Source organism: Telmatherina bonti, assembly GCF_933228915.1.
Source record: "Telmatherina bonti genome assembly, chromosome: 15".
Classification (NCBI taxonomy): Eukaryota; Metazoa; Chordata; class Actinopteri; order Atheriniformes; family Telmatherinidae; genus Telmatherina; species Telmatherina bonti.
Genome location: NC_136613.1, coordinates 27,646,876 through 27,663,080, shown reverse-complemented (window position 1 = coordinate 27,663,080; position 16,205 = coordinate 27,646,876). Strand labels below are relative to the sequence as shown.

Below are 16,205 nucleotides of genomic sequence, written 5' to 3'. Positions count from 1 at the left end.
GGGGTGTCCGCATGTGCTTCTTTGAATTGGATTATGAATTGGATGATTAAAGGTATTTCTTTTTTATTTCAACCTAGGATTCTTGTCCTTCCCAGAAGGACAATGTAATCTAAAAACGTCTGTTATTAGATGTAGGTATTTATGAGGTAAAGCTATATTTACCCTTCCAGTACCATTACTTAATTACTTTTGATGAAACAGTGCCTTTTTAATATTGTAATTAATAAAAAGTGGGGATGCTGTGTAAATTGTAATATAAACAGAATATGGTGATACATGAATCTCATCAGAAAATATGTCAACAAAAAATAGTTGCAGAATGGAAACTTTTTACTTTTCCATGAAAAAAATGTCTCAACTTCAGTTTGTTGGTAGTAATGTTTTTCAAAATAAAGGAGAAACAAAATGCTGGAAACATATTATACTGCCAAAAAAAAAAAAAAAAAAACAACACATGGAGGAACAAATTCAATTTAATAAAGCCAATGGGCAACTTATAGAGCAAAGAGCTCCTTAGAGAAGCGTATCATTCAGAAAAGATGGAAAACTTGCAAACAAACAAAAACCAATCAACAAAAACCAGCATCAAAAATTATATAAAACTTAGCATTTAAAACAGGTTCAACTTAAAGTTACAATGCATTTTAAGATTCCATCATCTTGTAACATGAAAAACATCTCTGCGTCTTGGGTATTTTTACATTTGAAAACAGGCAGGACCCCATCATCAGTACATGTTCTCATGAACCCTTTCTGTTTTAAATGGACCAAGGAAAGTTGAAAACTACTTACATATCTGCTGAAACCATGAATTTTATGTTTTCAGAACCAAAAAGAAGCCATACAATCAGCCTTGTTATCAGCTCTATGTTCAAAGCCTGTCTGTGGAACAGACATCTGGAAAGGCATCAACTGTGTACAGTTATTAAAGCAACATATTTTCCTAACCAACCAATATCTCTTCATTGAAAGCCTTGCCGACTTTCCAGACCTTCCCCCAGATGAAACATTAAGTGGATTATGACACATACAATGTGACAGAAAGAATACAGGGTTGTTGAGTTGCTGCAGTTATTTATCAGACGATAATGGGACAGCGGTCCTCTCCCAGAGGTCTAGCCGACAATGCCTTAACTTCTCAGACATTTACAGACAGACTGCTGTTAGAAGAAGTCCAGATTCCTTTGGGAAGGCTGCTACCATCAAAGATTTCAACAGACTTTAGTTCTGTTTATATTATAAACTTCACACAACATTGTTGAATTTCATGTTGTAGGAATGGATTGTAATCTGATTACACAGTTATTTTCATGGTTATAAACTGTTTCTACATGTTTTACAGTATTGGAAGAGCTGAAGCTAAACTGTGTTTTGTTTCACAACATCGCGCCCTGTAAATTCTTCCCTATCAGCTTTATATTTTCCTGTGTCCTCGACCCTTTTTCATTCCTACCATCCATTCTTCATTCACCTCTTTATTGTAACTTCAGCTTAATTCTTCCTTGTCTTCCACCTTCCTAAATTCCCCTATCTTTGTGATTTATATGTTCCTGGTGTGGTTTCCCCCCCCGCTACCTTGATGAGTGCTCAGCCACACATGCACACACAGAAATAGATGGATGAGCTGGAGATAACTAAACCAGCCAGACTTCACTGTGAATTATAATCACCTTCAATCTGTGTCTCTGAATCCCTGCCCAGTTTCTGCATGTATGTGTGTGTGTGTGCATGTGTGTGTGTCAGGAAGCTGTGCTCTGTAAGTCATGTGTAAGTCTCTTCCATGAACCTCATGAATGTAAGTGATGGAGTTTGTTCCCTGAAGGGTGGTGTATGAATGTGTGCCCCTCAGTGTTGCTTATTATTCTCTCTACCACCCCCCCACCACCACCACCAACCTCCCCGCCAGGTGTTTGACCCCTCTTTCTTTCCTGTGAGTGGGAACATAATTCCATTTCCAGTGCTCCAAACACACTTTAAGCACACACACATGCAGCCTGTACATACGTGCACCTGTGGGCAACAGTCAGCAGGACGAGTCGTCATCATTCACTCTCACATAAGGTATTCAGCTGGACTACATCAATGTCACATTGTCATTGGCTGAGTGTGTAATGGTGTGTCCATGAAAAGCCAGTGGTCTAGCAGCCACTGAGGTAGCAGAGAATTCACCCTGGGAATAGAAACATCAGAGGCCGAAGAAGAAAGAGAAAAAATCAGCAAACTATTCAAGAGGAGCCTGTTTTTTTATTTATTTATTTATTAACTCAAAATGCTCAAGATGGAATCTAAATATCAACAAATGTGACCTTTTCAGAGTGAAAATCCAAAGTATTTCTAAATGGTGCAAATGAATAAGTCGCAAGCTGCATGAGAAAACGTAGGAAGGTGTTAAGGTGTGCTGTATGTGATTCTAAATGATAGCAGGTCAGAGTTGCAGCTAATATCAACAGGTGTTTTACCTTTGTGAAATCCCAAAAACAGTATCAATGCTCCATAAAACACTGCATCTCAGTTGATATTTAAATAATATTTAGAGGTTATTTGTGAAAGAAAATAACTTTTAATGCCACTTGATCCTTAAATAATGAAGCACCAGTCTTAGCCAAGTTGTTTTGGGATGAACTGGACAGTCAAGACGATGCAAAGCCCTTCCTGTAAGATAAAACAACTTACATTAATCTACTGCAGTGCAAGTAAGATGTTGATAAGTTAAAATCTGCACAATATTGTTTATGAAATTTGATTTTTATTATTTTGTTTAATTGACTCTTGTGATCAGATATTCATCTGCTATTGCACAGGTGTCAAACTCCAGACCTCGAGGGCCGGTATCCTGCAGGTTTTTGTTGTCTCCATGCTCCAACACGCGTCACAAGTTCATAATTAGGTTGTCAAGAAGCTGCTGGGTCCATTTGATTTGAATCAGCTGTGTTGAAAGAGGGAAACAACAAAAACCTGCCGGATACCGGCCCTCGAGGACTGGAGTTATTGGATGCATTATTTTCAAGGAGGATTTGGACTTTTACAGAAGCCTCTTTATAATAGGAAATAGGGCCTTATTGTCTCCATGTTGGTTGATAAAGAACGACGTCATAACCAAGCTGTGCTGTATTATGCGTGACAGGACAAAGCTGGAGGAAAAGGTGGGCCAACAGGAGGGGAGCCAACATGGATGAGTGAAATGATGCAATACTGCCACCTTGTGGTAAATATAAAGAACATAACCATCGTGTCTGATGTTTTACAGTTTCCTTGTCAGTAAATGATATTACAAATAATGCATTAGAGCCACAGACTGAAAGAAACTGAACAAACTGATGAAGAAATCTGGGTCTGTGATAGGGTCAACGCTGTAGCTGATTATATGAAAGTTCCTGCCAGCAGTCATCACAATCTGGAAAAAGAGTTGGGCTGAAAATTAAAAGGAAAAACAAAGAAAACTTGTAACAACATTACAACTTCAGTCTTCAGATAAATAAATTCATGTCATGAAACAGAAAGACCACGCAGCATTCTTCATTAAAATGTAATATTTTTAAAAAATGTTTAAATAAACCAAAAGAATAAATTATTATTTTATTGTAGTAATGAAATCAGGATGTAACATAAACCTTAGGAAATACCGTATTTGTTGAATATTCAGTCTGACTTTTTCTTCTTATCTTTCTGACCTTTTAACTATACCCACACCTACCAGAGCTGTTTGACTTGCTGTTCAGATGCTTCTGGTTGTCCTGAGGTCCAGGTTAAAACAAAAAGGTGACATAGCTTCTTTGTTTTGTGGAACAGCCTCCTCTTTTATATCAGTACCTCCCAAAGTGCATATTTTTTAATACCTGTTAAAAGTCCATCATATATTCCTTATCATTTACTTCAAATGATGTTGCTGATATTTGTTTATTTATGTTGTTTGTCTGGTGGTGAACAGATTACTGGTCAATTACAAATATACTTATGAAACATGTATATAAAATTTCAACGTGACTCGTCAGGTCTTGAAGGAGACATTTCAGATGGAAAAACACAACTTGATGTTGGCAGTAATGACAAAAACAAGAAACTATAAAAGTTTTGAGGAGAATGTTGATTTAATAGCAGTTCAAACATCTCAACCAGGATCAGAATATGAGAAGCTACAAACTGTCTGCTGCTTTCATGACCATGGGGGAGAAGCATAAAGCAAACAGTTAAATTGACAACTTGATAAGTAATCAACTTATTGTTTCATCTGAGTTGAAGCAACTAATTAAGAAAATGTTCATCTTAATTACCCAGCATTTGTGTAACTGACTGATATAATGATATAATATAATATAAAGATGATGGAGGATTCTTCACACCCTCTCCACAACACAGTGATGAAACAACAAAGTGTGTTCAGTGAGAGGCTTCTTCAGGTCCGATGTAAGACTGAAAGATACAGAAGATCATTCCTGCCAGCAGCCATCAGCCTCCGGAACAAGACCTCCTCAAGTTATTTATACTACAATATTGAATTTCCATTTGGGGATTAATAAAGTATTTTTCATTTAATTTCATTTAAAACCTTTATTTCATTTAATCTATTTAGTTTCATTGACAGGGACAATGTACATCAGCATTAATCACAAAGAAAATATGCCCAGTACCAGATTATAGCTCTCAGAACTAATTTCCATCCGTAGTCTCTGGACCAACAGGACACACAAACATGAATTACCTCCCTGTGTGAAGTGTGTGTGTCATCATTTATCAGCAGGAACAAACTCACAAACCAAGATTTCAGTTATTTTATCCATTTGCTCACTCGTCTGACTGTTTCTTCCAGTGCCGGTATTATCAACGTGACTTGATGTTTACGGCTGTAAACACTTTCAAACCTTACAGGAACCCAGGAGAGTTGAATATTAGCTCATAATAGTTCAGTAATAATTGACATTGAAGGACACAGCACTGCCTCTTCTCTTTCACAAAGTGTTACTTTATTTTCAAGCAATGATCCCAAAAATCCAAGTCTGAACTGAGATCAGTAAGTCTGAGTTATGCAGCCATGAAGCTTGAAAGCTATGCCTCCATTTCAGCATTCTCTACCATCAGGAGTTGCATAAATGTGCCATTCATGCCTGAACTGCCCCATGTGTGAGTGTGTGTGTGTGTGCATGTGTTGTTGTTGTCTCTTCACGTGGATAATGTAATTGGCAGACAGCTCTTATCCAGGCCAGGAGAGAGGGAAGAACATAACAAGTTAGGATGTTGCCTGGATGTGTGCTTCTGGACATTTTAAAGTGAAGACGTTCCCATTTTTAGGATTCTGGAAGATTCTGGAGGAAATCTGTGACTTTGGCATTTTATCAGAAGGGACGTTTGTCTGTCTTTCAAGAAGACATCTGGAAAGTGGCAATGGGTGCTAATTTTACTCTCTGCTGCTGTCACTTCTATCTGAAACCCAACAGAGAGGAAAAGAAGGCTATTTTGCAGTGAGAGGAGAACTTAAGACACAATAACAACCAAAATGTTCTACTTTTGATGTCTTTTTAATCAAATAAATCTCAGTTTGAAATGCAATTTTAAAACCCCTTTCATTGTCTTTAATGTTTCTCTCCCCAGTATGAACACCACTCCAGCTTCCAGACCACTTGAACTGTTATCCAGTGGATCCAGCAGCAGTGACTCTGAAGAGGAGAGCCTGTTTGGGCCACCGTCTTTGATAAGAAGCCCATGGCACAACCAGCAGAGCAAGAGGAGAACTGTGGATCCATGGAGCACTTCACACAGATCAGCTGATTCCTGCATCACACGTGGATGGGACAGAGAGCTGCAGGCTTTTATCAGCATGAGAGACCAGGCTGACAAGGCTACAGAGGTGAGGGAAGCACAATGTACACATGTACGAGATGAACACACACATGGCCATAAACTAAAAGTAAATCTGTTCATATTCCTGCTGTTTTCAGGTCTATCAGCCAGTTTACAAAGACTACATGCAGCCGTAGATTATCCTCTTGTGGGAGTTTGAAAAAAATGAATCAAACAGAAACATAAAAGTCTCCTATTAAAAAAAAAAGAAAAAAAGGTACAAAAAACATTTTTAAAGTTTGTGACTTTTAAAAATCCACGTTGGTTAAAGTTCCCCTTGTCTTGGCCTCTTGTCTTTATGTGGTCAGCTGGAGTTCTCTAATGTAATCATCCAATCAGGGCAGAGGGCACAAACAGGTGATGCTCAAAGGCGCCTTTGATTCCCTTTCATATTATTTCACGTTGGTAAATGAACTTGACCCAGATTCCATGATAATTTAATACCAACATTTTCTCATTAGAAGAAATCAACATGATCTTGAGAACTGTATAACATGTGTAACATATATATATATATATATATATATATATATATATATATATATATATATATATATATATATATATATATTTATATATAAAACATATATCGTATATATGTGAAGCGAGGGGGGAATGCTCATCTGCTGAATGTTTATAAAGATTGCAGTAAACACACCATGTTGGTCGGGTAAAAGAATCAGAAGTGTTTAAGCTCTCCATATAAAATAAAATAAACCCCAGCAATATCACTAAATAGAGGATATATATATATATATATATATATATATATATATATATATATATATATATATATATATATATATATATATATATACATATATATATGCCAATAAATGCAGTTTACATCAAATAAAGTACCTGTTGATCTTATATTTTACTTTTTGGCAGGAACGAACTGTGTGTTTGTAAATGCAAGTGTTCTTCATTTGGCCTTGCAAGAGAAAATTTGTCACCTTTTGTTTGAAACTCCATCTTTTCTAAATAAGGTGTCATCTTGCTCTTTATTGGGAACAGAGGGTAGAATGTGGCAACATCACCACATGGCCAATAACTTTGAAGTACCATAGTTGCTATCACATCTAAAATACCCACACGTAGATGTGCTGTGTTTGGTTTAAAAAAAACTTGCTTATAAAATGTTATTTAGCAAAAACACACAGCCAACATACTCTGTTACTTACTAACTCAGTGGTCCATGTGGCTGTTTAGTCATTAGTTGATCATGTGTTTATGTGTTGGGTTGTAAAGAGAAATTCCAGAGAAACCGATTTTTAAATGTCTTTGTAAACACAATTGTTTGTTTTCTATCCTTCAATTATTTTGCAAGAAAACAAAGGTGTCCAAAGATCTTCATTTTTATGTCAGTTTTTCCCCAGCCTTTCTGTAGATGGGGAACATATTTCAGTGTCTCTGAGAGTTTGGTGATCATGTGACGGTGTTCGTGTTGGAAACAGTGTGCTGCAGGACACAGTGAGCACATTGTGTTAATAGAGGAATTCCTTAGTGGAAATGTGGGCCAAGAGCCTGGCTGGCCAGTCAAAAGAATCTTCAGCCCATCGTTTCCAGCATGTTGTGAGACAGTTTTTAACTTTAGGCCAAACACGGCGTGTGTCCGAATGTCCACACTAGTCCCTAACCCCTCGTTGACCAAAAAGGGCTACACTATATGGCACACTATATCGTGAACTCACTTAGTTGGCAATTCAAACACAAAGCTGATTATTTCTATTTTTGTCGCAGATCATGTGATTACCGTCGCCATAGCAACCATGATATATCACTTCAAATCAAATCTAAACTTGTGTGAAAATATTTTATTTCCTTATATAGTAGGCTATTGTATTATCTTTACATTTGGTTGTATTTCTGTTCAATAAATAATGATAAAAAATTAATGAGCTACTGGTATTTTTTAACCTGCGTGACTTTTTTGTCACTTGGGCAATTTTGAGCTCCTGCTCGCAATGCGTTGTGGTCTATATTAACATTCGGCGCTACTTTTCAGGATGCATTGTAGATAATTTTGTGTTGCAATACTTCTAGCATGACCACTATACAGGGTACTATGTAGGGAGTAGTGTAACATTTGCACAGAAGTTATGAATCACGCTGCAACTTTAAAAAGTAATCAAGCACCTGAGGTCGGGAATGATTTGCAAATAGTCTGCTTTGTACAATTTAAAACTACTGTATTTTGGTTTTTGTCTAGGAGCAAATCAGGATCTAAAATTACAAGTAGCTTAAATATACAGTTCTCTTTAATTTTTGCTCAATTTAGGAAATATGCCAGTGTTTCCAGTCTAAGTGAGCGTCCCTGTTCTATTCTATTACCCCAGTGAACTGTGACCATGGCGGAGAGAATCAGTATGAACAAAACTAATGGGACTCTGGAACTGAAACCACTCAGTGAAATTAATCAATTGTAAATGTATCTTTCCCCGCTGTGACATCATTGTTAATCTATCTTGAACAAGACCTCCTGCGTGTTGAGGTGAAATGTGACTAAAAGTTGAAAGAAAAAGAAACTTGTCCTGCTCATGCTGCTAAGATCCAATCGGATCTCTTAAGTGGAAACACCTGTGTGTGGGATACCGTGCAGACAGGTATATCACTGATCTCACCGAAAAACACACTTACTGTACTGTAACTTATATTTACGGTGTGTGTGTGTCTTGTAGAAATGTTGACAGTGCAAAGCAACATGTAACCAATAAAACATGTAACATATAAAACATGCAGGGCAGGGGGTCCTGAGGACCGGAATTAAGAAACACTGGACTAAGCACATCTGAATGAGCCTCATGGTCCTCAGAATAATTAAATACATTTTACTGGTACAACCTTCATGTGACGGGGAGGGGTTGACGTGCTTTTAAATGTCAGTTATTCTACCACTAAAGTTCATTTAAAACATGTTCTGTCATTGATTTTGTTGTCCATATTTTATTGCTTCTTTGGTATTAAAAGGATAATAAATGTTAAAGATTATTAAAGAGAATAAAAACTGAACAATTACATTATGATTTTATCACCAGTATTAGCTCAGAGTTTCACAAACACTGCATCTCGATCAGAAACTGAAGCTGACATGGTGTTCATGAAAATTAATCGACATTTTCACAACTTCTTTATCTAATTAAAAGAACGTATTTTAAAAGTAATATTTCCATTCATATTGCCTGTGTGTTTGTGTCTAGGAATGGGAAAAGCTGAACTATGACATACACACATTGCGCTATGCCAGACGAGAGGTCAGATCTCGATGGAAGAAGATCCTGCTGCAGCTGGGTGAGACGCACTGGTTTTTTCCACACGCTTCACAGTCTTTGTTGAAGTGAATTTATAAAGTAGCAGCAAACCCTGGTTTAAACTATGTTTTTATGAGACATTTGTGAGTTGTAAAACCATGTTTCCAGATTGATTTAAGTTAAGTTAAAATTTCAGCAAGGTGGCTAAAAAATGAGCTCAATGGGGAGCATTTTCACTGCCAGCATCACCATGTAGGCACTTTCACACTCACAGCTGCATCACCAACAGACAAGTGACCCAAAGGAAATGGGGCAAAGTGGTATAATACAAGGTTTTGTAAAAATATAAACTCATTTGGTAACTTGATTAATGAGCTGTTTCAGCAACACGCTGTACATCATATCTACAGACTATAAAATAAAGGCTACATGACTGAGAATGCATGTTATAAGCTATTGACCCCCCTCCCGAACTGATTTTCCAGTCTTTGCTTTATTGGGATGAACAGTGTTTTTGTCATTTTTAACACGAAAAGACAAGAACTTCAGGATGGCTGCAGACTATACATTCAATCCCATTTCCATTTAGTGGTTTTACAGAGGTATTCAGCAGATGGCTACAGCATTAAAGCAGGGTCAGTCCTCAAGCTCTACCATCCTGCAACTTTTTGACGCATCCATTCTTCAACACATCTGAATCAAATGTATGAATTTGCTCATCAGGATGTAATTCAGCTCTGCAGAAGCCGACAACGAGCCATTCAATTGTTTCCGGTGTGTTGGAGAAGTGATGCATAAATGATTCAGGATGGTAAATCTTGAGGACTGGACTTTGGCACTCCTGGGGTAGGCAACCCTGGCCAGTCCTGCAAGTTTTAGGAGTTTCCCTGCTACACCTGATTCAAATCAATGGGGAATTAGCAGAGGGTGGCAGAGTTTAATGTCAAGCTGTGCTCTAGTATGCTTAAGTCTGATGTGTGTGAGGTGTGTTGCAGCAGAGAGGATTGTTGTCATAGGACAAAAGATGGCACTGTTACAAAGACTTGATCAAACTACTTAAAATAAATCAACTCAAATAATGAATTATCCTTTCCGAACCAGCTCGCCTAAATGGAAATGGCAGAACCCATTTAATAATGATCCTTGTCAGGAAGATGACTTTGTTTAATATGCAAGTTTCACAGTTTTCATGAAATAGCTGTGTTCAGATAAGATTAAATAATTACAAGGAAACATTAGATTTTATTGCTCTGGTTTTGTGCTTATTTTAGTTGAGTGAACAGTTTAAAGCATATTGGAAGATATTCACTTTTCTTAAGGACAGACTTCAGCCTGGTATTTTTTCTGCACTGACAGATGATTTCACTTGGTTGTGTCCTGTGACTTTGATAGGAACATATTCACTACATATAATTGGTTTATTTAATTAATTTTGCAACGACAGCCTCTATAATCATGTTAGAAAAAGCCCTAGTTAAATCAAGGGCCTCAATATGCCATGAAAATTCAAACACTCTGAAACTGAAGCAGTTCAATTGAATTCAGTCTCAACATATTTGATTAGTAACAGGTGTATTTATCCTTCAATAGAAAAGAAAGAAACACTTCCTTTCTGATGTGCCCCCATCCTCGTCCCTCTACTTGACTACATTCCTCGGTCCAGTTCACCTGATCTTTATGCTTTGTGTTCCTGCAGGTTATCAGTGTGAGGTGGATTCCTTGCTGTGTGTGAACAGTCAGAGCCAGTTCAGTCGAGATCAAGAACATCTTAACAAAGCTGCCGACCTGTTGAAACAGCTGCTGGACCACACGTGCCTGTTCCCTCCTGGGAAGGAACACCACAAAAGATACCTCTATGTCATGGTATATATTTACACACACAGTTCACACAAACATAATCAAGATGCATTCATATCGGTAAAGAGGTAAAAGCGATTGGCTTTAGCTCATTGTGTCAAACATTTTCAGGAGCACAACTGTTGCTGTGAACCTATAACTTTAAAAGCAAGTTAAAGAGGCCGTCACAACTAAAACAAATCCCAGCTGTTTATCACTTTTTATCTAGTTAGTAGCAGTTTCCCAGAATTTCCTACTGGAGTTTTATTAAGCTGCATATTTTCCATATAGTATAATCGAATGACTAAATGTTTCATATCTGTCACATGAAAACAGCAGTTTCTTGTCTTGTTGCTCTCTTACCTTTCACTCCTTCTCTGTAACTCCTCCATTTATTATCGTGTCATTTTCATTGCTGCTACAAACTGCAAATGCTTGATTCTTTATGTCTCCCAGCATTATTACTTAAAAGGTTTCAAATATTGTTTGCATAAAGGAAAATCCTTTTTAATCAGCATGCACAACAGGTTATATTTTGTCTTGGTCTTTTGTAATGAACATCTTGCTTGTTGTTTCCCACAGGACCGCCTGGTATCACTGGACAGTGCAGAGGACTTTGTCAGACTGGCCAAAGAGAAATATCCCACAAAAGAAGCCTGAGAAGAAAATAAATGAAAAATAACCTGAAAGGAAAGTAAAGCTAACCAGCTCTTTGTATTACCGCATGTGGAAACTCATTTTCCCACAATGTTCAGCAACTGTTTGTTATGTCAAGTGACAGGAGTTTGGGGTTTAGCTCATAACTTTGTACATACAGTTCTATGTCTTAATCCCTCTTCATCTTTCATTTCCATAATGTTCTCATTGCTTGTTAGTATGCAGCTGGCATGATAGTTCTCCAGGCTTGCTGCAGGCTTTCTTTCTAATTTTATTTCTTTTTAATTTGCTGCTTTTTCACTCTATTTTAATCAAGTTCTTATAGCTGACCATCTCCATGTATTATTTTATTTATTATCAGCGTTATTCCTATTATTTTGGCAACCAGTTTCGGAATATATCATTGGGCTCTTTGTCATTAACATACAATTTTCTTATTTCCTTAGTTGCTTCTATGGAAAATGACAGCGATAACACAAATGACTGACATAAAATTGTATTTTTGGACCAGTAAGGTGATTCACTTTGGGAGAGATTAGTCTGAGACAGAGAAGAGTCAGATAAGAACCTGAACTTTCAGTCTATCTGTGTTTGATAAAGCATTACAGACATGGTCTCCATGGAAAGATAGCTGATAAAAATTATTCTTTGTTTCTTAATGAAGGGAAATGTGGGGAGGGGGTGCTTTAATATACCAAATGAGACAAAAGTAGGCTGAAAATCAGTGGAAAACATGTATTATTTGACTCTTCGCCTGAATTTAGACCTCACCATTACGGAAGTAATGTGGGATCATCTAGTCAGATGAAAAGTTGGTAACATCTAAAGACGAGCTTTGGAAAGTCTGAGATAAAAGTCTCAAACTAATCCTGGAGACCAGTAGAAGAAATTATACGAAAGCTTGTCTATAAAAGTTCAGATGTTAAAAAATAAAGGTATTCGTACTAATTATTGAATGTGAAGCTTGTTAGAATGGAACAAATTTTATATAATATACTTTATTTTCCTTCATGTTTGCACATTTTAATAATTTCAATATAACTTGATTTGTTTTCCTGACAAAATAAATTTAAATCTCAACCTTTTACATTAAAAGTTAAAGTAACACTTACAATATTTATACAGCATTCCTAAGAATAAAATCAAATGTTCTTTGGGAACATTTTTTCCAGATTCATACAGACACTTTTACACCCATTTTATACATTTGGATTTTATTTTTCGTGACAGTGATAACAACTGATTTATTTTTTGTGTGTGCATTTTGAATTATTATATATTTCTTTTTCTCAAATTGTACCCTTTTTCTGTGTATTTTACTCATCCTGAACTTGGTTTGTTTGTAGTGTGAATTAGCACTTTTGCCCAACAGGGGGCAGCCTGTAGTCACATTTCAACGGAGTAACAATAACTTAAAATTTTATTTTGTACTCAAACATTTAACAAAATGTAACAGTGTTTAAACATTTCCTTTTTTTCTAAAGAAAAAAAAAATAAACAAGAAAAACTTGCATCTATATACCCTTTATCTGATGTAGTCTGCTTGGGGAAATTAAACTTTCCTTCCATCGTCTTCTGAGGATTCCTTTTCTGCAAGATTTAAGCAGGATGCGCATCATTCTGGCTTCATAACTAATCTAATTTTCTTGATAACCTAGTCTTTGTAAGTTAAACTGCACCAACATTCAAACACACACCTATATAGGATTTTGTTCACATTAAAAATGAAGAAGACAGTTTCAGCTGGATGATGAATGCAGTGGGTTGTGCACACATTCACGCTTGCATGTCCGTATGTACCCAGGAAGAGAGAGTTTGCTCTGACCCAGATATTGTTCTCTCCAAGGCCCCTTTCCAAGTTTGGGAAACAGATGTGGAACTGGGATGTGTGCGTGTGGGGGGTGTGGGGGTGTGGGTTAGGGTTGGGGGGAGGGGAACAGTATGAGACGGCAGCATTGAAAGCCATGCACTTCAACCACCTTTTTCTCATTAAACCACTGTGTGTATACCGCGTGTGCACATTGTGTGTAGTCCATACTTCATTTTTCATACTTTCACTGAAGCATTATTTGCCATACACACACCGACACACACTCTGCTCAAGGACAGGGAGTGAATGTTTCTGACTTTTAAAATATGAACATTGATGTGGTGTGTTTGACTTTTTAGAAACTGAAATATCCCGACAGCTGTATGCTTTTACCCCATGGACCTCTGGAAACACAGCTCATCTGGAAAAATGAATGCATTCATGTGTGTTTGCATGTGTTGAATAAAATCCTCCATTAGAAACATTATGGCAGCAGGCAGCAGACTTCGACTCCTCAAAGTGTCCTTAACATTTTCGCCTCCAGATGGGCTTTCATCCACAGACCTGAAGACAAACACAGATGCAGTGATCAGAAAGTTTTAATCAATTTATTAATTTTTCCAAATTTTCTGGTAATTTACTGAGAAGTTTGTTCAATGTATCTTAATTTTGCATTTAACATTTCTTCATTTTGTTTTCTTTTCAGCACAAATTGGGAAAACAGTAAAATAGAAACGTACAGCTTCCCAAAGAAACGGAAAGAATAAGTTCCAGCCAGATGCTGATAATTAAATGTTATTAATAAACTGATCATCGGCAGGTGTAAGGATCTTTAAAAAAAAAAAGTGGAGTTTTGGATCTCCACTGGTCTGGAGCAGCTATGTGTGTGTTAATGCAATGTCAAAGGGAAAAGATGACAAAAATGGTTCATGCACAAGGTGATAAGGCCATTTCCAAAACAATCTGGAGTCCATCATTCTACAATGTGAAAGATTATTCACAGGTGAGAACATTCAGGACATTTGCCAGTCTTCCCAGAAGTAGATGTTAAAACAGGTAAAGTTCAAGGTAAGACTGCACCCTGGCCTCAGTCAGCATGTTAGTTTAAGGTCGTGACAGCGCCATGACAACAGCCTTGACAAATACGGTTGTCAGGAGAAGGCATCTTTCCCGTAAGGAGAACATGACAGCTCAGGTTTGCAAAGTTGCATCTGAACTAACTACAAGGCTTCTGGAACAATGGACCTCATTCACCAAACATTTTAAGAAGCACATTTGTCCATATAAAAAATGGGAAGAAAGATAAAAATTCATCCTGTGGTGTACCACATCCCCCTTTAGCCATTATATCAGAGGGAGCTTTGTTCTGAAATGCTCATGGGACCAGACTGCAGGCTTGCTGTAAAAGTTCAGGAGTGATTACTTGGCAATTTGTACATGAAGTCGAAAAATATCAACAACTTTGCAGTCCGCATATTGGGAGAAAAACAAACACAGCAGTGTGAAGCGCAGTGGTGGAGGGGTGATAATTTGGGCTTGGACCTAGACACTGAGCAGTTATTTAGTCAAGCAATAAGTTTTATGTATACCATCGTATTCTAGCGTCAAATGTGAGGCTATTTGTCTAATGGATAATAAAGTCTAGACTAAATTACGTCGTACAATGGGACAAGGATTATAACAGAACAAAGGAAAAAGAAACAAAGCATTGCGATGGTCTGTCAAAGCTGAAAACTGGTGGTACCTAAGGAGAGCTGTGCATCAACACCTCTACAAAGCTCAATCTACCTGAACAGGCACAATGCTGTAAAATACTTGGCCCCAATGACATGAAACTGATAATAGCAAAGAAAAGGAGAAATTCAAGTGAATCCAGTTAAAGGTGCTTTTCTAACCAGAGCCACCAACTCTGGACCTTCTAGACCAGTGTCCTGCAATATTTAGTGTTTTTCTGCTGCACCACACCTAACTAGACCTAGTGGCTTGTGCAGAACTTGACACGAGATTTTGGAAAACTATTTTATTTGAATCAGGTATGTTGCAGCAGGGAAACATCTAAAACCTCTTGGACATGGGCCCAAGAGGTCCAGAGCTGGTGATCCCTGTTCTATAAGCTACTGATTTACAGAGTGCATCTTGCAAAGTTTCTGTATTTTAGCTTAGTTTTTATTGAATAAATGAGTTTTGATGGTTCATTTGAGGTTGTATTTAATCTAAAGATTTTTTCATTTTCACTTAACTGTATATGTTACTAATGTAGGCATCATAATTAGATTTTTTTTCTTTTAAAAAAGGCCACAATATTAATGGTACCGATGAAGCTTTTGATCATGTTCCTTCAACTTCTCAGGTTCTTTTTTAAAGTCTAAGTGTATGTGAGTGTGTGTGTGTGTGCACTAATAAACATGAACAGTGCAATCCTTAAGGTCATGTCTTGCATTGCATTATCATATACTGGTAACGGAGAGACATGACGCACGAGGTCAGGGTTTTTAATGTTTATATTAACTTACGGAGTACTTTTCTGCAGTGACTAATAGTTTAAACGATAAATGTCAAAGTCTGTGATCGTGAAATGTATCATGATGTACCATTTGGCTCTAAGGAACGAGTGACTCAGATGCATGAAGGCATTGTATCAGCAGAAACCAAATCCATAAAGGTAAGCACAGTGAGAGTAACTCATACATATTTATTTATGCTGTCTTGTAGAGGACCAAACATAAATAAATTGGTTATCTTCAAAGCTGTTTGTTTCATTAATATTAGCTGGGTCAGTCGGGGTGACAGTACACTCTGCTGCAATGATGCACAAG

The 16,205-nt window shown here is 37.2% G+C and overlaps 1 protein-coding gene across 1 annotated transcript; it reads left to right on the top strand.

The window, feature by feature from the left end:
• Window positions 1-5,339: 5,339 nt before the first annotated feature.
• On the top strand, window positions 5,340-11,582 carry LOC306766895 (melanoregulin; the record flags this gene model as incomplete). Its single annotated transcript, XM_079254753.1, has 5 exons — window positions 5,340-5,456; window positions 5,587-5,842; window positions 9,036-9,126; window positions 10,783-10,949; window positions 11,505-11,582. The coding sequence occupies exons 1-5, from the start codon at window positions 5,380-5,382 to the stop codon at window positions 11,580-11,582; spliced, it is 669 nt and encodes a 222-aa protein (XP_079110879.1). The 5' UTR covers window positions 5,340-5,379.
• Window positions 11,583-16,205: the final 4,623 nt, after the last annotated feature.